Genomic DNA, 27,226 nt, shown 5'->3' on the forward strand with positions numbered 1-27,226 from the left:
AATCGATTATTCAAATGAGACTTGTGATAATCGATTATTGCTTCATGATAATCGATTATTGTAGTTCAAAAGCATATGATAATCGATTATAGCATGTCCATAATCGATTATATCAGTAGAAATTATAATGTTAATTATTTTCCTACTACATTCAAGAGACTACAAGTTGCTTTTAAATATTCTCCTATTTACAAACAAAAATTACAATTTGCAGCATCATCAAAACTTGTCTTCAGGTTTTACCAATACTCCTTTATTGGTAACACAACTTAATCATCCTCACTTGTCCAAATTAAAAAAGATGTGTACTAAACTCAATGGTCTTCAGACTTTAGAATGTGAGTCATGTCAATTAGGAAAACATGTTAGATCTACCTTTCCTAAAAGGTCTTAATCTATATGTAATTCTAGTTTTTACATCATTCATTCTGATATATGGGGACCTAGTCGTATCTCCTCCTTTGGCTTTAGATATTTTTTTACCTTCATTGATGAATATTCAAGATGAACTTGGATTTATCTTATGAAAAATCGTTCTGAAGTTTTAGCCATCTTTACATCATTTTTGAATGAAATCAAGAATAAATTTGGTCAAGTAATCAAAATATTAAGAAGTGATAATGTTAGAGTATTTCTCATCCTCCTTTTCTGCCATCTTGAGTTCCTATGGTATCTTACATCAATCTACTTGTCCTCATACAACGCAACACAATGATATAACAGAACGAAAAGATAAACACTTGGTTGAAACTGCTCGTACCCTTTTGCTTGGTACCCATGTTCCTGTTCATCACTAGGGGGATGTCATCTTAACTGCATGTTATCTTATTAATAGGATGTCCTCCTCCTCTCTTGATCATAAAGTTCCTTTCTCCATTCTCTTTCCAAATGATCATCTCTTTCACACATCTCTCCAAGTGTTTAGTTGTGTATGTTTTGTTCATGACATGTCTCTAGAACTAGACAAACTCTTCGCCCACGCTCTCAAATGTGTCTTCTTAGGCTATTCTCGACTCTAGAAAGGATATTGATGTTACTCTCCTGAAATTAAGAAGAATTACATGTTTGTCAATGTCACATTCTTTGAACAGACTCCTTACTTCTCTCCATCTGTTCAAGATGTTTTTATTCTCCAGCAGGTCCTTCCTATTCCAATGGTTGAGTCAAATAGCTCCATTGTCTCTGTCATTCTAAGTCTTGATCACAATTCTCCTACACCCGTTTCTCCACATATTGAGATCATTCCACTCAGAGCCCTAATGGATAGTCCATCTCCCCAAGAAAATGGTGAATCTCCTACTTCAGATTCTTCTCCCTCATCACCTCCTCCCACGCCTCCTAGTGCAAATGATTCAGCATAGCCTATTGCCCTAAAAAACGAAACTTGTTCCACTCGAAACTCTCATCCCATTTATAATTTTCTTACCTATCATCGATTGTCGCCCTCCTATTTTTCGCTTTTATCCTCAGTGTCTTCTATTGTTATACCCAAGAATGTGAAAGAAGCACTTGATCATCCTAGATGGCGACAAGCTATGAATGCAAAAATGCATGCTCTTGATCACAGTAATACTTGGGAGCTGGTGTCGTTTCCCCCGGGAAAAAAGGCGGTTGGTTGTCGATGGGTGTATGTAATTAAAGTCGGCCTTGATGGTGAAATTGATCGGCTTAAAGCTTGACTTGTTGCAAAAGGTTACACTCAGGTTTATGGTTTAGATTATTGTGGCACTTTCTCTCCTGTAACCAAGATGACTACTATTCGACTCTTCTTTGCCATGGTCATCATTCATCACAAGCCACTTCATCAATTGGATATCAAGAATGCCTTCATACATGGTGATCTTGAGGAAGAAGTTTATATGGAGAAACCTCTTGGGTTTGTTGTTTAGTGAGAGTCTGGTATGGTATGCAAATTGCAACGATCTCTGTATGGCCTCAAGTAATCACCACGTGCTTGGTTTGGACAATTTAGCTCCATTGTTCAAAAATTTGGGCTAAAACACATTGAAGCAGACCATTCAGTTTTTTACTATCATTCTTCTCTTGGGAAATGTGTTTACTTAATAGTATATGTTGATTATATTGTCATTATAGGAAATGATGTTTTTGGAATATCCCAACTGAAAGAGTATTTGTGTAGATATTTTCAAACCAAGGATCTTGGAAGTCTCAAATACTTCTTAGGCATTGAAGTAACACAATCAAAAGATAGAGTTGTAATCTCCCAAAGGAAGTATGTTTTTGATATATTACAAGAAATATGCATGATTGATTGCAGACCGGTAGACAATCCCATGGACCTAAACCAAAAATTAAGGACATAAGGTGAATTATTTTCTGATCCATAGAGGTATAGGAGGCTAGTTGGAAAACTGATTTATCTAACTATTACAAGGCCAAATTTGTCCTTTGCAGTTGGAGTGGTTAATCAGCTCATGCAGGCTCCATGTGTTGACCATTGCAATGCTCTCATTCGCATTCTAAGGTATGTCAAAAAGGCTCTCGGGCAAGGATGTTATTGAAGATAAATGAAGCATTCGGGTCCCTGGATATTGTGATGTAGATTGGAAAGGTTCGCTTATTGATAAATAGTCTACTACATGATATTGTGTTTTTTTGGGAGGAAACATTATTTCATGGAAAAGTAAGAAACATAATGTAGTAATTTGATCAAAAACTGAAGCCGAGTATAGGGCGATGGCATCACTAACATGTGAACTTATATGGGTGAAACAATTCCTTAAAAAGCTTAACTTTTATGACATCCATACTATGAAGATGTATTGCGATAATCGAACTACTCTCCACATTGCATCAAATCCAGTGTTTCACGAGAGGACTAAACATATAGAAATTGATTATCATTTTGTTTGTGAAAAGTTGTTGACTAAAGAAATATGTACTAAGTTTGTTGGGTGAAACGATCAACTCGCAAATGTGTTGATCAAGTCATTAAGGGGTCCTCGAATTGAGTTTATTTATTCCAAGCTTAGTACATACAATTTGTATGATCTAGTTTGAGGGGTAGTGTTAGAATATTTATTCTATTTATCATCATTATATTATGTCTAAAGTTACCCTATTTATCATCGTTATATTGTGTCTAAGGTTACTCTATCATCATTATATTATGTCTAGGGTTAGTCTATTTATAATATACTTTTGTACGAAAACTTTCTTATATATAGGATGAGAATGAGAGGGATCTTTGGAGCACTCAAGAATTATTTTATAGTTTGAATATTAAGTATATGTAACAAAATAATGAAAATTAATTTTTCAAATGTTTTTCACATATTTTTTTATACTTTTTTTTTACCTCTTTTTTTATTTTTATCTTTATTTTTATATTTAGTTTATAATTTATATAAGAATGAAAAATGTTGAAATTATTTTATTATATGATTATAATAGTTAAATTTTTTTATAACTTCTGTTTTATTTATTTTATATTTTAATAATAATTTTGTATTGTGATAATAATATAATTTTTTAAAATTTATCTATTATTATTATAAAACATATAGAAATATGTTTGCTTGTATAGTGTGGATTTATTTATTGTCATATAAATAGATTTTTAATCTATAAATTATTTTCAAAAGTTATGTTTGATCTTTAAATTAATTATAGACTTATTTCACTTAACTATAATATATTTTGTATGTATAATTTTAGAGAATTAATGTTTTACTTTATTCTTATATAATACAAATTCAAGTAGATATATTATTTAATTTAAAGACCAACTATAATTTTTAAAAATAATTTTAGTGTGAAGAACCTTTTTAACCTTCATTTATTTGTATATATATTTGAATATTAATGGAGTGGAGATTATTTGTGGGAAAGAAAGGACACATGCATAACAACATAGTGCACAATCTTGTAATAAAAGAAAGAAACCTAACCCGTGAAGAACCAAAATAAAAAATAATATTAATTATTTTTATTATTAATATTAAAAGATTAATATTAAAAGAAATAAGATTTCTCCCATTTATCACTGTCTGCGTGAGTGTGAATCTGGAAAGAAAGGGAAGAGGGAAGGAGATTGTGGATCCGAATTGCTGTTAGGGTTTTAAAGGATTTTTCCTTTTACTTCAATGGCCACGCCCTTTCCCATTCCAGTTACCGCAGCGCAGGTTCTTCTTTCTCTTCTTTTTCCTCTTTTTCTACCTCACACATTCATGTCAAATAGAATCACGTATTTTCTGTTTTGTGTTTTGTACAGGTTGGAACATACTTCGTGGGGCAGTATTACCAGGTGCTTCAGAGTCAACCGGAGTTCGTGCACCAGTTTTATTCGGATGCCAGCACCATGCTCCGGGTCGATGGCAACACCAGGGAAACAGCCGCGGCAATGCTTGTAATTTACAGTTCTCTTTTTTTTGTTTTGTTTTTGGTTTGAGTTTTGTTAGTTTTTGCTATAGTGTTAAGTGAAATGAGTGGTTTGTTAGACTGTGAGGAGGAAGGAAGGAAGGGTTTTGTAGTCAATTTTGCTAGAGGAAATCGCTTGGATGCATAAAATTGTGAGTTGCCCTAATTTTAGTTGTAAGATGCCATAAAAGTAAGAAAATTCAAAATGAGTCTTTATGTTCTCAATTAGTTCCAAAGCTTAACTACTTATTCATTTTAGTGGCAAATTGTACCTTCAGTCCAATTTGGGTAGTCACCCAAAAGATAAAATGTGGATGAAAAGTTTGGTGACTTCCATTGGGAGATAGAAGTTATTGCTGAGGATGAGAAGAGGGAATTTGTGTGGTGATATTTGTATCACGGTTATGAAAGATTTTTGTGGTTATCTACTTGTTAGTATAGTGGTGATCAACCGGGGATCTTAAGATTATGGAGCAGATGTTTTTGAATTGAAATCATTAAATTGGGTAAGTGTGGGTGTCACGGAGAATTTGTGGTTAAACTTGATAAAAAATAGTCATTGGGAATTTGATGCATGCTGGTAGGATTTCTTTATTGATGGGTAACTTCTTGAAATGATTACGTATCTCGTTCTGGGAATCAATGTGGTCTGGTAGTGCAGTTACACTATTTTATATGATTACAAAATTATGAATGATATGGCTTTAATGCCTGGCCTGGATTAATATGCACATGGTTCTACTTGTTGCTGCGATACCAGAAATTTTTTACTGATAGCTTCTTTGAATATTGATGAGAGCAACCAGAGGGTCTGGAAGATGAGGGAGAAAGATTTGAAGTTGCCATAGAACTTACGAGGCTTTTGATACCATTTTAGAGAAGGAACTTCAGAAACATCGATAGAGAAAAGAGAGAAAGAATAACTCTCTAAATTCCTTGTTTTTAATATACGAGAGAGTTACAACATGAGAATTGATAGAGATAATCAACAGTTATAAATACAGATGACAAGAAAATAACTAAAGTATTCTAATTACATCAAACTAAAACTTTTAACTGAACTAACTCCCTCGGAGGTAGTTGAATAACTGCTATATAAAATATTCACAGCTCTAGTCTTGATGAATAAGAGACTGAGCATGCTTAGTATTTCTAATTTGGCTTGTTTATCCACATGTTATATAAGTTTTCTTCCTAATGTTACATTAGATATTTGTGATATGAATGTATGAAACATTTTATCATTCTAGTTTATTCCTAGCATTTTATTCCATTATATTAAGTCCTTGATTGTTTGAAAGGACCTGGCATTATCTGTAATTGTTTATGGCTTATGCATGTACAATTGTTAATATTGCTCCATTTTCCCTAGAACTAAAAATACTTTTCCAAGTGCAGCAAATCCATGCCCTAATTATGTCACTTAGTTACACTGGAATTGAAATCAAGACTGCACATTCTTTAGAGTCTTGGAGTGGTGGTGTTCTTGTGATGGTTTCTGGATCTGTGCAAATTAAGGACTACAACCATAGGAGGAAATTTATGCAGACATTCTTCCTTGCCCCGCAAGAGAAAGGCTTTTTTGTGCTCAATGATATTTTTCATTTTGTTGAAGAGGATCAAGTTCACCCGCAACAAGCAGTTTTGCTACCTCAGAGCAATCATGATTCGCAGTTGAATACTTCAAGTGCAATCAATAAGCCAGGTAAGTTCTATACCAGATTGAACTCTTGTAAATGAAGGTGCTGAGTTGTAAGGGCAAAACTGCCATTCTAATGGGATCAATTTAGTGTAGGAAAAAATATCCACGTTATTGTTTGATTTGAGTGTTGGCAGTGCAGATGTAGGAGTTTATCTAGGTTTTGTAGAGTGAAAAATTCATATTGCTTAGAATTTGAGTTTGAGTCTAACTCAACTTTACGAAACCAACTTGTGAGATAAAGTTTGTCCCGATTTGTGTATTCTTTGAGTCAATGTGGGATTTGAATTTTCTCCAATGTACACCCTTTCACTTCCAACAATGTTGAGCTTGAGCTTGAACCCTGCAAAAACTGGCTTTAGAGGTTTAGGGTTGCCCCATACCTATTTACCTTTTTTTCAGGCTCTATTTGCAGTCAATGTGAGACTTGTGCTTTTTCCAATATGACTTATTGTGGCTATAAATGTTAGAAGTTATATCAGTGTGATGTTGTGCCTCCTAGTCTTACCTGATCTTTTATGTGAATTATAGATGAAATGATGAGATTGTTTCGAATATATGTTAAAAGTATCAGTAAAATGGTCTATAGTTGTTTGCTTGGACAAACTCCTTCATAAAGAGTTGTAAGAGAAAAAAAATAAGAAAAAGTGAAATGAGTTTATCCATAAGTTAAAATTAGCTTATGAATAAGATAGTTTGTAGAAGCTATAGGGTGTGGCTTCTCAAACATTTCAGTTGGAAATCCTAGCTGCATAAACTATCTTTTGGACAAGCAAATCCGTTTATTATTGTCACCAATTCTATTTGCTACACTGTTATCTGTTGCAACTGCTACAACCAGTATTATCAGTTTGACGATACATAAAAGACACTTGTTCGTTCAAATTGATTGATAAAACTGTTTCTTTTCTGGTTAATGTAGTTTTTTACTTTATAAAGTTGTCAGCTGTCAGTGAAACATCAGTACAAACCTCATTATCTTTGATGATAAGTTTTTTATATTTTTGAAAAAATAAACAGGTTTTACTTTAAGAAAAAATCTGATAAGTAGACAATTTGGGTGATTATGTGATATTAATTATTCTCAAATTCATATGTTTTTAACTTTTTAGTAATTTAGAGCCATGGATTTTACAGTATCCAACTACCTTCTGGGAGGAGATATTCAGGCTAGGGACTATGTTGCTACAAATGAGGTAAAAGAAAACGGTGTAGTTGATAATTATGGATTTTCAGAGCAAAGATTGCAGCGGGGCCCTGATTCTGAGCATATTAGGGAGGATACTGCTGTTGAAGAGTCAAATGGTTCACTTCAGTCTTCGGTGACTGCCGTCCAAGACCATGTACCTGCTTCTCCTGATCAACCTGCTGGGGAGCCCCAAAAGCACACTTACGCTTCCATCGTATGCACTGGCTAACTATTATATTAATTTCCAAAATAATGTTTTCTTTTGGAATTCTGTTATGACATTAGAACTGACAATGTTATGGACTGTTGGAAGTTACGGGTTGCTAAAGGACAATCTACACCATCTGTTGCTTCTCAACCCTCTCATAAGAATGTCTCCCCTTCAGAATGGGATCAAGCTCCACAAAGTAGTAGTCAGCAACTGCCAACGACTGCTTCGACAAATGCATTTGAAAGGTCTGAGACTGATGCAGTGGAGGAGCTTCCTGTAACAGAAGATGAAGGTTACTATGTGTACTTGTTGAGAATTAATTAATTATTCTGTCCATTTATTATTTAATTACTGGTATTCAGCACATCTTCATGGGTCATTGCTTGATAAACTAATAAGTTAGTTTGTTTAAAGACTGTTTCATGTAGTATTTATCAAGTATTCGTAACTATCAATAATCTTGGTCTGCTTGGAATTGCTTTCAGATGAAATCAAGTCTGTTTATGTGAGAAACTTGTCCCCTACCGTGTCTCCATCTGAAATTGAAGAGGAGTTCAAGAATTTTGGTAGAATCAGGCCTGATGGTGTTGTGATTAGAAGTCGCAAGGTTTATACTCCTCATTTTCACATAACTACTAATTATGGTTTTGAGTCTAAACTTTTCACATGTATTCAGGATGTTGGTGTTTGTTATGCATTTGTTGAATTCGAAGATATGACAGGCGTTCATAATGCAGTCAAGGTTTGGATTTGCTTTTAAATATTAAGTTTGGGATGTGCATTATTCATGAATTGTCATGGGTAATGTGCACCTTAACCCAAAATTAATACTGAACATGCTACTTGGTGTCAAAGAATCTAAAATCATGATTGTTTATATTTGCAGACAGGATCTGTTCAGATAGCAGGAAGACAAGTATACATTGAAGAAAGGAGACCAAACAGTAACATCCCTTCTCGAGGAGGAAGTATGATTTTCTTAATCTTTTAATTTTTCTTCTGTTTATTTTTTTCTTCCAAGTTCGTCATCATGAATGTCCCCAACATATTGGTTATAACATGGTAAAATGATGAATCTGTTTCCACTTTTGCTAATGGAGATATGAGTTGATGGTACTGGTAAAATATTCTCATGTGACCTGCCTTTTTAACAAAGGAAAATTTAGCAGTGATATGCCAAAATTTTATCTCGATGACATTGGGTTCCTGTGATTTCTTATAGTTCTAATATGTCACGACTCAATGTTTGGTGACTGCTTCATCTGACATTGACAAAGATATGTTAAATTTTGTTTCGGCCAACCTCATGCTTCATTCTGTGTTTCATAAATTATCACAATGATCTACACAATTTTTTACTAGCAATATTTTATGTACCAATATAGTTCCAGAGAGGTGCATGGCACCCTCCATGTTTTTTCCACATAATTCGATATTTTTAAGCTACTTTTTTTCTTCTTCTCTTACGTCATACTCTCTTTCAATGCATTATCTATCATCAGGACGGGGTAGAGGCAGAGGTAGTTATCAGTCAGATGCACCAAGAGGGCGTTTCAATTCAAGGAGCTTTGGCAGAGGAAATGGTCAAGATGGTGGTGATAGGGAGTACAGCAAATCGAAAGGAAATGGTTTCTATCGACCGAATCCTCGCCAAGAGAGGGGAAATTCAGGGCATCATCAAGTACCAAGAAATGGGCAGAACCTTGCTGAGTCCTGAGTCAACAGATAACTTCTGCTAGAGAGTCCAATTTTGGGTCCACATATTTCAACTAAATAGTCAACTGCAGTAGATTAGACCAAATTTGATATTCTTCATGTCTTAAATTAAGTGTTAAGGGAATATGGATGGGATAATTTCGTTTTTTATTGATAAATTTTGTTCAAGGGGCTTCGTGTTTCATTTATTTCTCCATGAATTCGATGTTTAGCTGGAAATGTGTTTAAAACATTTGACATTTATTTATTCCTAATTGAAATTGGAAATTAGTTTTGTTAACAGTTCTTTGATATTTAATTGTTTTAACAAGATTGGTGGATCAAATTTTCTCGTTTGTATAGGGCTTTTAGCATCTGGCCTTTAGGCTTACACTCTATTCTGCCATGTTATTGTCCAGGGTTTTCCTTTCTGCATTTCCATGGATTCTTCCTGTACCTTTACAGGGTTTAGGGTTTACCTGGGCAATGCAAAAAGTACTCTTTAATGCGATTCATTGGAAAGATTCTAGATTTGATTGATCCGAAAGGTTCAGATTATACAATTCTGAAAGTTAAAATTTTGGGTATTGTATTATGAATTGCATAATGTACAACTTTTTATTTTGAATATTGTCCAACATTTTCAGTTATATAATTTAGACTGTATTGTTAGATTGTATAGTCCAAAAATAATTCATAGTTATAAAAATATTTATAATATATTTTTAAATTGTTTGCATAATCCTAGGAACAAAAAGGGGGGTAGAGTAGGTTTTTGAATAAATAATCCCTAGTGTGATGAAGGAAGATGAACAAAAGGGGATAAAGTTTGTAACCCTAACAATGATATTTTGATATTTTTTTTTTCAACATTTTAACGTTTTTTTATCTAAAATTATTTCACAATTAATAATAATAATCATAAATATTAATATAAACTAATAACATAATGACACGTAAATAGTATTAAAATATTGATAAAAAAATATTTTCAAAGAATCATTGTACGTTTGTTTTAAGTTAATTCACTATCTATTCAGACTGCTAGGCACAATTGTGTTTATAAAGGAGATAATATAATCTAAAATACAATTTTTAAGGCCAAATATTTTGATGTTATATAGTTGGTGTTTCATATAGGTTTGGAAAAAGTAAATTTTGAGTTAGGAAGTTTGTCGTCTTTAAATTTAAACTTTTAAATTAAATGTAATTTATGATTTACTTTTGTTCTCATCACTGCATAATATATAATTAATTGCGGTTAATCTGCTTCTAACTTAAACAAATATAAGTATTAAAAATATATAAAATTAACATTGGTTAAATGAATAATAATCTTAATATTTATTTTTTTATCGACTGCCGACGTTAACTTGTTTGCTTGTAATATGTGTTAATATCGGTTAATTTATTTATTTTTAATATTTATTTAAATTAGTGTTTGTTTAATTTCCACTGACTTAATAATTTTTAATATTTATTTAGTTAAAGTCAAAATTGATTTTTTTGTTTTTAATATTTATTTTAGTTAGTATTTATTAAATTGACATTATCACAAATATTTATTTATTAAAAAATATTTATATTTTATTCCTTTTTGATAATTATTTGTGTGAACTGGAGTTAACCCATTCTAATAAGTTACAATATGATCGACATTAATATTTAAAAACTAAATTATGAACGAAAAATTCAATACCATAATTCACTTATTTGTGAAGATAATTAATTTCATCTTAAACTATCATCATTTTGCCATCTCTGAGCCAACTATGTTGCTAACCAATAAACTCATAGTTGTACATATAACGTTTACTATATATGTCACAAATAACAACACAGTTAAACACAGAGTTGTAGAAAGTTGTGACATTTTTAAACACAAAAAGCATGATTTGTAATGACACAATTTCAAGTCCTACAACATACCTTTTACTAACAAACTAATCCTGAAATAGACCGAAATCATAAGAACAAAAATTTCCACATCATGATTCCTAGAAAAAGGGAACAAATTAAGGTTGTAAAACTTTCGAACACCACTGTGATTTGCTGTGGTTAGTACAACAAATTGTTCTCTTAGTCACAAAATCGCTTATTTCTTTTCCATTCACCTTCACGAAACTCACTCACCATCTTCTTTCTTTCCAAAGCACTTTGATTTCAATTTTCCCATTGATTTTGTTGATGCGATTTGATTGTCCTTGCTAACAGTGCTATCATGTCCAACATTTTAGCATGTTTCCAACTCCTAGAACTCAATGTCATATCTGCACAAGACTTGGCTCCTGCAGGTCGTTCCATGAGGACCTATGCAGTGGCATGGATTGACCCAGATCGCAAACTTTCCACTCGAGTTGATTCTCACGGCGGAACCAACCCAACTTGGAATGACAAGTTTGTCTTTCGAATTGATGAAGACTTTCTGTATGATGAAAAGTCTGTGATAACTATTGACATTTACGCTCTTCATTGGTTTCGAGACATTCATGTGGGCACTGCTCATGTTCTCTCCAGTGACATTCTTCCACCACCTTCACAACCTCAACCCCAGAGAAACACTTACACACCCACAGGAATGAGATTCATGGGGCTTCAAGTTCAAAGACCCTCAGGTCGCCCCAAAGGAATTTTGAACATTGGTGCTGCTAGAATTGACAGTTCCATGCGCAGCATGCCTCTTTACATGCAAAACTCCCCAATAGTTCGATACAGTCAAGATGATCATGATCAACCAAAACGTCAAGCCAAGCCAGAGCTTCGACGCTCAAAAAGTGATTCCAGCTCAATGCTTGGCTCAGAAATGGTAGTTCCCGAGCCTCAAGCCAAGACCAAAAGGGGGAGGGCAAGTTCTCAAGTTCTCGCTTCAGAAATAAGCTCCAAGAAGAGTAAAAAGAAAGCTAGCTCCATATTAAGTGCTACATTCATGAAGGGAACCCCAAAAGATGGCAAATTGGGTAGAAAGAAGACTAAAGCAAGAGGCCATGACTCACCAAAGAACTTCAATGCAATGGTAAATGTTGATTACCCAGTAAAGTCCACGCCCAAGCGCCAGTTTCAAAACTCTCCCTTTCCAGCCAAGTCTTATAATAACAACAACAATTACGTAGGCAGTGTGAGAGCCACCCCATTGCATGCCTTTGCTAATGCAGACACGACAATGGAATATGGAACCCCGTACCGCTCCAACTTGGGTTGTCGTCCTTTTATGACGGACTCTGAATTAGGTCCGTCAGCTTCGGAGGTGGCGGAGGTGGTGGCGAGACTACCAATGGAGGAGGGGGAGAATTCTACGGAGGGAGGGTGGAGCTTCGATGACGGAGCCGAGGGCCTGCAACCTAAGGTGGAGAGGTGGCAGACGGAGTCCAATGTCACGGGGGCAAGCAGAAAAGGGAAACATTCACGAAGGCATGCAGATGGGTCAAATGGGTTGTTCTCTTGCTTCAGTGTAATATGTGGAGTTGAGTGCTCCATTGTTTGCGGTGGGGGCGGCGGCGGCAAGAAGCATCGCCGGCGGCGGGTTCAAGCAGTGGACAATGAAAGCTTTCTATCAGAAGAGGAGGCGTATTGAGGGGTGCATGCTTGCATGACTGATCGAACATGGAGATGAGAAAATTATGTGAGAATTGAGTAAACTCAATCTTCTTTATTCATTGTACTTTTTATGTTTATTTTAACCTGATTCTTTTGTACTCCATTGTGTTTCTAATGAATTTCACGTTGCAAATCATATGATCTTTGTTTACTGATGTTGCAGAATGCATTTTTAGATTTTGATGATGGTGTTTACTTTTGGATTTTGAGGGTGGTGAATATTTTGTGAAAAAAAAAAAAAGGTGATTTATTATATCGTATGAAGTAGAACAAAACTTAGAGTTAGTATAAGTTATTATTGTTCTCCAATCAAATTAGAAGTTTCACTTAACGATTTTCTTTCTTCTCATATTACTGATATGAAATTCTAACTGAAAAAAATACCATAAGAATCTTATTCATACAATATCTTATTTTGTCAAGTGAACAATCCAAAGGTAAAACTTTTACAAAAAGTAATGAAGGTCCTTCTACTTTCAAGAACAAACTCTTAATTCAGTAAATTTCAAATTTGAACTTGTATGTTAATCTGAGTTTATCTACCCACATATATGAGTAACTATCAAGATAAACTTGGAACAAACAGAAAAGATTTACTAAAAGCTGGATTGACAAGAAAATACATATGAAATCGGTCATTCTAGTAGCTGCAACAACAATGAGCATGCTATACTCAACAAGCACAAGATGAGTCAATCTTCTTTGACATCTACCACAGTGCCAATTTCATAGAAGTTACATAAAATTTCTTCAGCCAAAAAATACTAATGGATTTGTGATCCTGCTGGTATTACCTCGGGGCTAGAGAATTCATAAATAACCAAAGTGTATAATAGAATGAGGTGTAACAACTTCCTACTGCAAAAACTCTCTAGGATCAGTAACATAACCAGTCAATGCAGATGCAGCAGCTGTATATGGCGAAGCCAGATATATTTGACCTTCCTTGTGTCCCATTCGGCCCGGGAAGTTCCTATTTGTAGTTGAAACACAAACCTGCACAACCAGAATGTAAACAATAGGGTAAATCATTCAGATTCTCAATATCATCACTTGGGTAGAAAGCATATAAATGCAATCATACAACAAAGGAGAAACCATTTAATCACATGGCATAACATAACAGTATCACTTGCTTAAATATTCAGAAGCATACAGCTTTATGATATACAAAAATCTAGGGTTAAATATGCTTTTAGTTCCTGAAGTTTCACTGATTTTTGGTTTTAGTCCCTGCATGAAACATTGATGGCATTTAGTCCTCGTAGTATGGAAACATGTACGTTTAGTCCCTAATATTGGACGGTGTTAATTTTTTTGATGAGATGACTAACGACACTGCCACCTCATCACTGTCCACTGCCTGCCACGTAGTTTTATTTTAAATTATTTTAGATGAGAAAAGTAGTGAGGGTGAAAAGTGAAGGTGAAAAGTAGCAAACAACAAAAGACAGAAAACTGCAGCTATTAACGCTGGCCTCACCCATGATCTGCGAAAACTAAGGTTTCCCATCGAAGAAAAGAACAGCAAGGTCGATGGTTTCGTCCAACAACAAGAACTGAAGCTGCAGTTCGGGTCTTTGCCCACGGTTGCATACTCTGTATCTGAAGTTTCTCCCAATGTGGACTCGTTGCTCAATTTGAAGTTCAACAGAGGGTACAACAGGTTCGACAGGAACTTGCATGTGGATCACCCCAGTTCTAATTCCAGTGGGAATGTGGTTCTTCAGGGTAATCATGATGTTGTTACAGGGAAAGAAGAGGACTTGAGGGTTATACGGCTAGTGGGTCATTTTCTCATGAGGCTAGTAGGGTTCCACCACAGAAATAGAGGGAAGGGTTTGGAGGGTAGGAAAGATGGTAGGGTGGGGGGTGGTGAAATGGGTGGGGGTGGAGGTAGAATTGAGAATTTGTATGGTAAGAGGGAAGGTGTGAGAATGGTTTCTGGTGAAAGTGAAAAGTACCAAACAACAAAAGATAGAAAACTGCAGCTGTGTTTGTGGCAGGAAAATGAGAACTGCAATGAAGTCCTATGCTTGTAGTCCCTAAAGTTTTAGTGGCAGGCAGTGGGCAGTGGGCAGTGTACAGTGGTGAGGTGGCAGTGCCGTTAGCCACCTCACCAAAAAATTAACGCCGTCCAAAATTAGGGACTAAACGTACATGTTTCCATACTACGAGGACTAAATGTCATCAATGTTTCATGCAGGGACTAAAACCAAAAATCAGTGAAACTTTAGGGACTAAAAGCATATTTAACCCAAAAATCTATAGAACTTCAAGATATATAATATGATTGCATTGCATGTACTAGATAGCCACCATAAAAATTAAAGTATATTTTAGCCTAACCATTTTAGGCTTCTCTGATACTGTGTCAAATACAATTCTAGAAAAGTTTTTTTTTTTTTCTTTCTTTTTAAGTACCCTTTTGTAACGAAGAAAGACCAAAATAGATATTTTACCGAAGCTGATTAGAGAGACTTCTAATCTTAATGAAATGAATTTTTTTAAAAAGTTGTGTCAGACAGCCCTAACTTTGTATTCTCACCCAACTTTCTGCATTATTTTCAAGCTAGAAACAAGTTTCTACTTTTAAGGAATTTGGTTTTGTTTTACAAATTACAGATTTTAAGCTAAATGTCAACTGTCAATCGATTGTAAAATAAAAATTACAAATTATTTGTAACATTGTAGTTAGTATTGCACAGCTCACATGATGATTCACCCGATTCAGTGCCATGACAGGTCAGTGCCAATATTTTCAATTCCATCAATGTAATAAGGATAATTGTAACATAGGGAGAATTTGAACTACACTTGTCAATTGCAAGATGGTGGGGAAGTAGGGAACTTGCCTGAGGTTCATTCATGCGTGCATAAGTATCTTTTGGGCCACCCAAACAAGCACCACAACTAGGACTAGCTGGTGTGTCACACCCAGCTTCTTCAAATATCTGTGAGCAAGTCTTACCACCAGATCCAGGAACTGGGATGCTGTATACGTCCATCCAAACCTGAAATTTCATTGATAGATACAAGTTGGAAAATAGTCAACTAGCATGATTTCCCAATAGAACTTTATTAATAACTGTACATCAACTGATGAAAATATACAAACATGAGCTTTTTTTCAGACCTTTTGGGTAGCAGGCACAAGAAACGTGGGAACTTTGACCTTTTTACCCTGCAGATTCAGACATTTTCTACGTTAGGGGAAGTAGTTCTAGGATTCATGTTGGAAATAATAATAGTTAATGGACTTGGGAAATAATATGTTTACATATCAAAATGACAGTCCTCATGGGTACTAGTGATTAGAAAGTCACATGCAATTAACAACTGTAGCCTAAGAAATAGTCTCCACCAAGTCTATCAAAATCCTATATGTATATGGATATTTTGCATAACACATGTAACACATTCTATTGAATAAGATAGCACATAATCCCATTCTAAATTATCGCTATAAAATAATATTAAGTTACCTCTCTTTCCTTTCCCCTTAAATTTAAATAATTCATGGGAGAGACATAGGCACAAAGGTCACAAAAAGGCTGGTAAATTCTATCAGCAAAGCAAGATAAAATACCATACAAGAAAACACGATGACCAGTCCCATACATTTTAGGATATAAATTGGTTATGCCATACTAACAAATGAAAATAATAGTAAAAAAGTCTAGGACTAGCTAGAAAAGCTTCCAGTAATATCTTATCATAATTTAATATCTTCTATGACATAAATTAAATTATAGATATACAATAGGAAAATATGATGCTTACTGATGCCAGAAACACTTTTGCTGCAGCAATGAAATCCTCTGTTTTCCCACCTGTACAAGATCCTATATATACTCTGTTAATCTTCACGTCCTTGCACTCTCTTGCAAGAGCACGGTTATCAGGAGAATGAGGCTGCAACATTTATGAGCATAATATTAGCCAAGGAACCTAATGGCAGGAGCATATAATAACAACACATGCATAGAAAATAAATACAGTACAAAAAACCTCACTGGAAATGCAAACAAAGACTAACCTTGGCCACCACTGGCTCCAATTTTGAGACATCAAATCTATACTCTGAGAGAAATCTAGAAAACAACAAAAAAAGGGTGTTACTAATAGATAAACCTGATTACCAATGAATACTATTTCTGCAGCTAAATCAAGTTTTTCTCCAGTACAAAGATTATAGACATTTTTTCCTTCCCCAAGTTTAATTCATAAGGGACGCAGGTTAAAATTATTTGTTAGAGATCACACATGGACTAGAAATATAATCATGTTATAAGTAGATGCAAACCTCACCTACAATCCGATTTTGTAAGGTTTAATAAGTTCACTTTCTAAAATGGTATAAAAATGCATTATGACTAGGTTTATTAAACTTATTGCGTCACCCACTTTTAGACCAATTATCGAACCACCAACAAATATCTAAACTCTCATTCCCTAACATAAGAGACTGTGTTGTAGATCCCACATCAATTAGGGATATAATCATATTATAGTATATAAGTAGTTCTAAGAGTGTTAACAAGCAAAATTCATGCATCAAAGCTTGGTTTGATAAATTGAACCCATATGTATCTTGAGAATCCAAGGGGGTGATCATAACTAGATCTATATAGCATGCCAATTTCAATATAACATTGCCAAGAAGCAGCTATCATAATCATAACACACCAAAACATAAGGATAGCAAATAGCTAGTCTTATACTTTCTTCATGACTACCATATCATCCTCATAAGATGAAGCATTTTCTTCGTAGAATCCCCAAAGTCAATATGAAATCCAAAGTTGTTCTCCCCACAAAGTGAATATCAATTCCTTTACTCATACTCCAATGACAAGATAAGAGTATGAAAATCTTTAACTATACTATACCCATATTGAAAAGTCGATATGAAACAACAGCATAAGCTTTTACCATGTTGATAAAGCGTGAAAGAAGAGACACGATGATAGGTTCTTAATCAAGAACCTATGAAAGACACCCTTCAACACTCACATACAACCCACAGGTATACTGAATAGCCTCTGTTATTCACTAGCAATCAATGGATACTGAATGTAGAGAGCTTAACCTCCCCCAATCAGGACCAACAAGTTCTTGACAAAACAAATGAATTCACTAACTACTCTCCAATTCCAACTGATTCCCCTTTATATACATGATCCCCTCACCCGACCCTCCTAACTGCCTTGGCAGTTAGGTTGTGTAACTGTTTTTCTCCTATTATATACCAGTAGAGGCCTAACAATACCACCCTCCTCCGAAACAACCTTATCCCCAAGGTTTAAGTCAGGGTACTGTTCCTGAAATTCAGCGGACAATTCCCTCCGATCTTAGTCAATGTTGAAGAAGAAAGACCAAGCAACGAGTTCTCCTGCAATGAGTTCTCCTGCAACGAGTTCTCCTGCATAGGTTCGAAAGAGAACCTTCCAAGGAACTTAGCCACGCAGCCACCATGGGGACCAAAGTTATTTTTGAGACAATTGTTGATGTACATGCAAATAACAGAAACAATATTAGCAACCCCAAACATAGGAACCAGCCATGATGTCCAATGGGTATCAGCTTTGTAAAGATTAAAAGACTCATGCTCAGTGTAGTTTTCCTCTGTTTTGTTGTTCTTGGTTCTCCCACCACCAGTCTCAAGATCTCTTCTGACCTTAATTATTTTTCTCTCAATCAAACCCAGTTTCCAAGTCTCAATTTTTTTCCTGTAATGATGCTTTATATCACAAAGTGGAGGCAAACTTTCTCTCTCCCGGAACACAAGGTAGTGCGCCTGCAGCACTGCTCTGAGCCCCACTTTCTGCCCCTTTGTCAACTCACCAGTCCACTCACCAATCCACTCACCGCATGCCTCCTGCTCCACTACGTCCACATTCCACACTAAAACCCATGACCCAGCTCCCGCCGTTTCCCTAGCTATCTTAGATGAAGCTATGTCTCCCCTTATATTGACCTTCTCGCCCTCCACGACATACTTCATAGGCCTCTCCTTCCAATTGATCAACATTTCTCCTAACTTTGCCAACCATGCAATACCCAAGATGACATCTACTCCTAGCTCAAACACATAAAATTCCTCCTCGACGATGGTATTCCCCAAATGTATCCTCACTCTCTCGCTACGTCCGCTCGTCGTTCTTCTGTGTCCATCACCGAGGCTCATGGTGTATTGGGACGTCTCGGTCATCGGCAGCTTCCATTCTTCCGTCACTCTCCGGCTGATGAAATTGTGGCTGGCCCCACTGTCAATGAGGACCACCACCTTCCGTTCTCCAATTACTCCTGTCAGTTTCATGGTTTTTGGAGTTGTCAGCCCCTCCGCCGAACACGCCAACAGCTCCATGGGTTTCGCTTCCTCAACTGGGTATTCGGTCGACTCTTCCTCCTCATCCTCCACCAGAAGCAGAACGCATAAACTCTTCTCCGAACACCGATGGCCTGGTGCAAACGGAACCCCGCACCGAAAACAGTGGTCTTCTTCCCGTCTTTTTAGAAATTCTGGATAAGGTAAATTCCTTACCGTTCGGTTTCTATTGTCCTGACCGTTCGGTCTGCGACTGGCCTCTGACCCATCCATATCATTCGGTCCTGCTCCACTCTCTACCAACAGCTGCTCATCCGCCACCTTCTTTGTTCGGTCCTCCAAAATCTTGGGGTCTTGTACAAACTCGTCCACCGCCCCCTTCCGTTTGAATGTCGCCGACCGCTCAATGACTTCAAACCATCCCAAGAACGATTCTTGGCTTTCTCCTTCCAGGCTCTGACCCAGAAACCCGCACTGCCCTCATGCTCATGCACGCGAGTCGCACTTTCTCCTCCTCCGCTGCTCCTCGAAGTTCGAAAAATATCTCTGCGTGATGGATCTAGTTCAGGGGATCGATCCCCTCGAAGATGGGTAGCGTCACCTGTTTCCACCACTGTTTCTGCCCCTCTGGTTGATTTCCGACCCCTCTTCCTTCGTCTTCCTCCTCTTCCCGCCGCTAATTCTCATTAACGGAGCTGTCGTCGGATTGCCCGTCGTGCTGGTTCGTCTGCGTCCTGAGTACCCTCATTATCTGCTGCACGTCCCGTCGTATCGCAGCAGTTTCCGCCTTAATCCCTTCTACCGTAATTTCAAGATTCTCCAACCTTCCCTCGGTGTTGCTCGCCATTTCCGTCAATCCCCTCTTTCGATCTAACAGGTCGGACCAAATGATAGGTTCTTAATCAAGAACCTATGAAAAACACCCTTCAAAACTCACACACAACCCACAAGTATACTGAATAGCCTCTGTATTCACTAGCAATCAATGGATACAGAATGTAGAGAGCTTAACCTCCCCCGATCAGGACCAACAAGTTCCTGACAAAACAAATGAATTCACTAACTACTCTCCAATTCCAACTAATTCCCCTTTATATACATGATCCCCTCACCCAACCCTCCTACTTGCCTTGGCAGTTAGGTTGTGTAACTGTTTTTCTCCTATTATATACCAGTAGAGGCCTAACACACGAACTGGCTGGAAAATCACATGTCTCAACTACACACCAAGTCCGGTTTATATAGAAATATTGCTTTAGTATCATAATTACATGATATTCAGTTTCTCAAATAACTAACATCAAATTGATAAGTATCCAATCACTAGGAGAACCCACCCTCAAAAGTTAGCTATTAAAGGAGAAAAACCAAACACTTATGCTCTACCAAGCATCCATATTACACAATGGGAGACTTAAGCACCCCATAATACCCAAGTTCCACAACAAGTCAGTCTACATTATTCTAATAACTCAAATGAAATAAATCTGAAGTAAATGCATAATATTTGATACTCATTCCCAGGGTCTATTTATACTGACTATGGATTTTATATAGTTCACCTTGTCCATCAAAACTTTCAACAGATAGAAAGTATCTTATTAAATACAAAGTTATACAAAAGCATTGAGTTTTCCCGACACTGAATAAAACCAGGAAAAACAAGAATTTAGAAAACTAGAACTACCTTGCTTCCTGGTCGCTATAAACAGGCTCATATGACAGAGATGTCTTGCCCTGCAAAAAGAAATGCAAACAATATTAAAATCAATACTATAAAAGACAGTATGCAAAGGGAATGCAAAATTAAATGGACACTAGACATAGCCACCCATTTCATCAATACAGCAAAACTAAAAGAGATGTATAATTCAGAAGGTAAGATTAATAATTGGAAACCAAACCAATAAAAAAAGAAAAAACATAATACTGTCACTATCAAACGCCAATCAAGATTATCCACCATAGACAAATTACTGCACATTCCTCTCAATGATTCTAAGGTACATCATGATATTGTGATGTTTACCAGATCTTCTAACACCCTCTCAAGCCAAATCTTACTAAGCTTTTAACCTTGTAACAAAAAAAAAATCTTCCACAAAAGAAAATAGCATAAATTCGAAGTGTGAAGCGCGCCCATAAATCAAAGCTAAAAGGGCAACTTGCAGATGCTAGAGCTGACCACTGCTGGAAAGATAACTTAACAATACAGATGCAATGATCATTAGCTTGATTTAAATTTCTCAGGAAGCTATAAATATGGCAAGAACTAAAACTTCACCAAGATAAGTATTTGGAAACTTCAAACATCAAGAAGAAAACAAGAAAACAGAAATCTAGTAATCTTGGAAATTAAATCTTGCAAGGGCACCGTAAGTCATAGCCAACATAAGTTACCATTAGAATGATCATTAATGGAAACATTGGTCATTTCATGCAGGTATGATTATCAGTGGGAATGGGAAGATGACTAACGCACTAAACTCAGCTGGAAAATCAAACACCCAACAAAGACCAATGGCAGAACAGAGGTCAATTTTGAAGAGCCCAAGGTTTTACAAACCCCATACAAAAATCCCATACATCCAATGTGGAACTCGATCCCTCTCTATACAGTGAAATTAGATCATAACATTCTTATATAAATTATCTATTTAATTTGACAAACGAAATTCCAAATTTTGAAAAAACTCAATAGTTGAATGCTAAAAATAGAAGTTATGGAGGATGATGTCATGCTTAAGATACCAGGTTTAGATAAGGAAGAATAAACATAAAGGAGACTCCACATAATAGGACATTGAAATGATATGGTTAATGATGAGGCAATACACAGCACCGACCACTATTAAACTTGTGCATATTACCTAGGCTCCCAATTCTAATCAAATAATGGAAAAGATTAGGAAATTTAATGAAATATGGAAACCACTGCAAAGTGATTATCTAGGAAAATATTTTAGGATACAATCAATATATTAAGACATTTATCATCGACCAAACGGTGCTAAAAATCTTTTCAGAGCCACAATATCAATTTCAGAGAATCTCAGTGGGACAAACCTCGAGATATTTAAATGTAGTACTATCAGCAGGAACAACGCCATTCTTTCCACCAGCTTCGACAACCATGTTGCACAATGTCATCCGTTCTTCCATCTATCCAAGAGGAACAAATTACCAAAACAACAATTACAATCAAAAGAAAAAGAGTTCATAGAATGAAAAAAAAAACATAAGGTTCATTTACTTGTGTTTCTGGTTCCTGTTATAACTTTTTAATTACAAATCCACCAACTGTTTTCAATTGTCTCTCTGTTTTCAAATATTTGTAAAAGAAACATTGAAAATGACTTTTTCTCGGTTATCTGAACAAATCTTTCGAAACAGGAAACAAACTGGGAACAATATAGCAGTTTTGTAATTAAAAAGAAAAAATGGAAATACAAGTAAACGAACTCTTAGTGTTAAATCATAACATAACATCTTGCTCTACATGCTTACAGTTAAACTTTCAACAGTTGTGCCAACAAACTCCATAGCTTTATAGGTTGCACCAGCCACACTTATTTCACCAATAATCTGTAAGGTAAATCATTAACCAATGTAGGATGTAGATTTTATATTTGCCAAATGAAAATAAGCAAACAGTCATAGTCACCTAGTACTATGGTATGTCCAAACCAAAGTACAGGACCAAGGCACTTACTTGCAGAATTAAATCCTTTGAAAGCAAATAATCAGGCATTTCTCCATCCAGTACAAATCTCAAAGTTGGGGGCACCTGCATTTTGAATACAATATATTATGAATAAAAAAATGAGCGTATCAAGTAAAGCAAATAACTTAATAAGCTTATAAGCTAGTTTGACAAACTCAAAAGTGCTTGACAAGTTACTTCAAAGTAACTTATTTTAAGAGTTTTTAACTGATAAGCTACATACAAACTATTTCCTCTAGCTTCTAGCTTGTAACATATAGCTTATTTAATTTTCTTTCTTTAATATCCCTTAGATTTTAATACTTTTCTTCATTGTCCTTAATTCTTCATCCATTATTATCTATTTTCATTATAAGTTGAAGTAACTAATGCTTCATTACATGAAGCTGTGTGAAAACTCACACACAATGAAAATTATATCAAAGACAAATAGTTTAAAATGAGAAATAATAAATTTAAATTTCTGAAAGTAAATAAAAATAAAATTTGCTTAATACTCATCAGATCAACTAGTTTAAATAAAATAATATATCCATATAAAAAAAGCATATATAACTTTTAAAAAATAAATATAAGCACAAAAGAGTTTAAAAAAGAATTTGATTATTTTAAAAAAAAAATCAATAATTGTAATTACATAATATATTTTTGTCTAGAAAACACAAATTTGATTTATATGATAAAACTTATGCAGTTGTAACATTTTTATGACATTTTTACATTTACCATTCAGCTAGTTGTAACAAACACTTCTAATCCAATAAAATAGCTTATCTGGTCAAAGCTTTTAAGTTATGAGCTTATCAGCTCAGAACTCTTAAGTTATGAGCTTATCAGCCAGTTTTGCCAAACACACCCTATCTCTACTATTAACAAATTAAACAAAAAGGTACTATTCCATCCTTGTTCTTGTCCCAAAATATTCAAAGAAATCTTTATTCTGTTTTTTATGTTTTGTTCTCGTAGTATATTCAATTTTTTTGCACTTGAAATGGGAAGATAAGTCTTGGAAATACAGAGCAGCCAAAGAATATGTTTTTTCAAATATTTGAATATTATAAATTATAAATAGTTAAAAGAAAGAGACACAACAAAGTTGGTTGCAAATTCTAATCAGTAATAAGAGAAAAATGACATGAAAAGAGAAAATAAAACACATTAAACATTTAATTCCAGAACTACCAAATATAAAACCCTGTGCTGGAGTTGATGATAAAGGTAAAAAATATATAATGGTTTTGCAGAATATCTTCTATTAAAAACCAAGAGATGTGAGTCTTGAGCAGAAGCTACCTTGAGCAGAAGTTTCCCAGTTCCCAGCACAAAACCGGCATCAGTATTTCCAATCCCTGTAGCAAATTGACCAAATGCTCCAGCAGTACACGTGTGAGAATCAGTACCTAAGAGAACCTGCAGGTAACCGTGAAATTAGAAAAGCAGGAACCAAAGTAATGCTAAACAAATGAACAATACTTCACCAAAGTAAAATTATCTTGTTATACTAAACAAACCTCTCCTGGCCTACAATGACCTTCCTGTGCAAGAGCAACATGGCAAACACCCTTATAGTCTGGATTTGCCTGTAGTTTTATAATCTCAGAGTCAATGTTCTTGGACATTGTGCATTACAAAGCATTTTAAGAATTGAGTCGAACAAATAAAGATTTAAATATAAAAAATATGCATACCTTAAAATTACTAAGATCCTTGATATCATAAAAATATTTTATATTTTGCTCCTGGCAGAAATCTCTTAATATGTCCACATTGCGATTGGCACGTTCATCACTTGTAAATATATAGTGATCAGGTATTATTACAAGCTTTTCACGGTCCCAAACCTTCAAATGAACAACACAATCAGGAAAACACAGAAATAAATAAATAAATAAATAAAAACACAATCAGGAAATCATAGACGTAAAATACACAATCAGGAAATTATAGAAGTTAGGTCTCAGCATGTAACGAGATTAACTGCCAACCAGTACTAGAAAAATTAGAATCACTCTATGAGCCACATAAGTATTAGAACACGCAAGATAATTTTCCAGCAAAGGCAACTTTCAAGGTAAAAGAATCAACAATGTAATGCACATGAACAAGTGCACAATCAAACCAGTTAATGTATTTTGAAGTTCCCACTTAGAAAAGTAATAATCATTTTACATCCCTTTTCAGCACTCACAATGCTAGAACCTCTCACATGACTTCTTAACCGACAAAGTTCCCACCCAGAAAGCACAAAGCTACATTCAATAAACAGAACCTATCTCGTAGATTGTCCTTCAAAATCAATTTCACCACATGACCCCAATCCTACTTTCTTCAACAACCCTCACAATTCATCTTGTCTCGAACCGTCCTCAAAGTTCCAATAGACTTCCGATCCAACACCACAATCAATGAAGAACCATCAGAAAAATCAAAACTCCCACAAAAGATAGTCTTGAGTAAAACCAGCTAAGCCAATTAACTAACTCACCTTAGCATCCTCACCAAACTCCTTCTTGAAAATCCCAATAGAACCGGGCCCACAAACATCATGTGTCATCAAAATATCAACATTAACCCAAACATTATCCCCAGGGCTCAACTGGGCCTTCTCAGAAGCTCTGGCCAATATCTTCTCAGTCATGGTCATTGCGGTTCTCACCTGAAATACATAAAAACAAGCAGAATTCACACACAAAAACTCAAAACCAACTCCACAAATCCAAAAGGGTGCCCGAAAAACGCAACTGATCCAGTGGTAGAAGGCTGGCGCTGAGGCGCCGCCACAGAACAACGGATTCTCTTTGGAACCGCTTTGAGGCATCTCTGAGAGGAGAATGCGTAGAGAGAGAGATCCTATAGAGAGACAAACAAAAGAAGAAAGAAGCGGTTAGTGTGGGGCAAAGCTAACCCATTTGAAAAAAAGGGGTGGAGAAAAATGAAGTTTTTTGAAGCATGAGAAAGAGAAGAAAGTGAATGATGATGATGCTTGGGGATTGGGAGCATAGAAGGGAACCATAGAATGAACCTTGGTGCGGAGGAAGGAAGTGAATGATGGAGAGAGAAGAGAGGAAGCCATGGATTATCGATGTTGAAGCTGTGATGAACACAAAACTAGTCAGTGGAGGCTGTGTCCTTTATTACCCTGTTTTGATTGAGTGTCTCTGTTTTTTTTTTTTTTTTTCACAAATCTTAGGAACGTATTCTGAGTGAAATTAATAAATAAATTAATAAATAAACTAAAAGGAGGGTCGTGTGATCCATATGGTCTCTAAAAACTGCGAGGGAAGATTTTTTTAGTATGATATAGTTTATTAAGGTAATGAAATAATATTTGTAATTGTCTCACATCTAAATTATTGATAAATTTTAACCATTTAAAAAATTAGGAAAATGAGATATTAATTGTAATCATGCATAGCACGTAACAATCTGTTGCAGTTAAATTTAGATTACTGCCTAAATCATGTTTTTTTATTGAGAAAATTTAGACAATATCGTGTAAAATTTTAATATGGGTTTTTATTAGAGCCATCAAAATGGGTCACAACCCGTGAGCCAACCCGGCTCGTCACGGGTTCGGGCCGGATTAGGTTTGAAAAATACAACCCACTTATGTGCGGGTCAGATTTCAACCTGGCTCATTTAGACTCGGCTCATGCGGGTTGAACCCGTGGTGAGCCGGGTTGGCCCACCAACCCACCTACCTAATTTTATTTTTTTAATTTATTATTTTATATATGAAACCCTAAAAAATAAAATACTATCTTCACTCATTATGTATACAAAAAAAGTAACATTTGCTCTCACAAATCACTCTCATTGTACTTCTCTCATTTGACGGTGCTTTCACCCTCACTTCACTGAAATTCTTCAAGGAGTAGGTAAAACACCTTTCCTTTTTTCTTCTCTTTTCTCCACATTTTTGTTTTCTGACTTCTCTTTTTTTTTTTCAAAAACCCTATAATGACAAAAATAGGGGTTTGCGAATTTGTTTTTTGTTTTGGGGATTTGAAGACATGAATTGATTTTTTTCATGTTCTGACATGCTTGTATCAGATTTTGTTCATTTTATTTAAACAATTTGAGTATACATTATTTGAACAAACTCTTTTTGATATTTTTGAATTTGGGAATTTATGTTACAAATTAAACTATGAATTTTTTGTTGATGTTATTGAGTACTGATTCTCTTTTTTTTACTAATATTTTTTTATTGATTGTCGGAATTGGTCTTTAACATAATTTTTTAGGAGTGAAATATGTTTAAATTTAAATTATAGAAAGTTTGTATTTTTTTTTATTTAAAAAAAATATAATTAAATGGGATAGTGAGCCAACCCGTTTACCCACCAACCCGTGGTGGGTCGGGCCGGTTTCAAGTTTTTCTGGCTCGCTAATAAATGAGT

General features: G+C 35.4%; 3 protein-coding genes across 3 annotated transcripts; 2 read left to right on the forward strand and 1 right to left on the reverse strand.

The window, feature by feature from the left end:
* Positions 1–3,984: 3,984 nt before the first annotated feature.
* LOC106772683 (putative G3BP-like protein) lies at positions 3,985–9,465 on the forward strand. The gene is made up of 9 exons (XM_014659225.2): positions 3,985–4,145; positions 4,235–4,369; positions 5,779–6,085; positions 7,217–7,482; positions 7,582–7,771; positions 7,965–8,086; positions 8,156–8,221; positions 8,366–8,447; positions 8,982–9,465. Exons 1-9 carry the CDS (start codon positions 4,107–4,109, stop codon positions 9,194–9,196), a joined length of 1,422 nt encoding a protein of 473 aa, XP_014514711.1. The 5' UTR covers positions 3,985–4,106; the 3' UTR covers positions 9,197–9,465.
* A 1,880-nt stretch (positions 9,466–11,345) lies between these two features.
* On the forward strand, positions 11,346–13,240 carry LOC106770204. The gene has a single exon (XM_014656028.2). The coding sequence runs from the start codon at positions 11,396–11,398 to the stop codon at positions 12,743–12,745; it is 1,350 nt and encodes a 449-aa protein (XP_014511514.1). The 5' UTR covers positions 11,346–11,395; the 3' UTR covers positions 12,746–13,240.
* A 101-nt stretch (positions 13,241–13,341) lies between these two features.
* LOC106772732 (3-isopropylmalate dehydratase large subunit, chloroplastic) lies at positions 13,342–25,896 on the reverse strand. Its single transcript, XM_014659301.2, has 15 exons — positions 25,846–25,896; positions 25,566–25,673; positions 25,309–25,479; positions 24,512–24,664; positions 24,335–24,403; positions 24,117–24,233; positions 22,812–22,886; positions 22,607–22,684; positions 22,166–22,261; positions 20,787–20,836; positions 16,808–16,862; positions 16,552–16,683; positions 15,905–15,952; positions 15,624–15,782; positions 13,342–13,764 (listed from the first exon to the last, which is right to left on the reverse strand). Exons 1-15 carry the CDS (start codon positions 25,894–25,896, stop codon positions 13,624–13,626), a joined length of 1,503 nt encoding a protein of 500 aa, XP_014514787.1. The 3' UTR covers positions 13,342–13,623.
* Between the last annotated feature and the right edge of the window lie 1,330 nt (positions 25,897–27,226).

This window comes from Vigna radiata, chromosome 8 (genome assembly GCF_000741045.1).
Source record: "Vigna radiata var. radiata cultivar VC1973A chromosome 8, Vradiata_ver6, whole genome shotgun sequence".
NCBI classification, from domain to species: domain Eukaryota; kingdom Viridiplantae; phylum Streptophyta; class Magnoliopsida; order Fabales; family Fabaceae; genus Vigna; species Vigna radiata.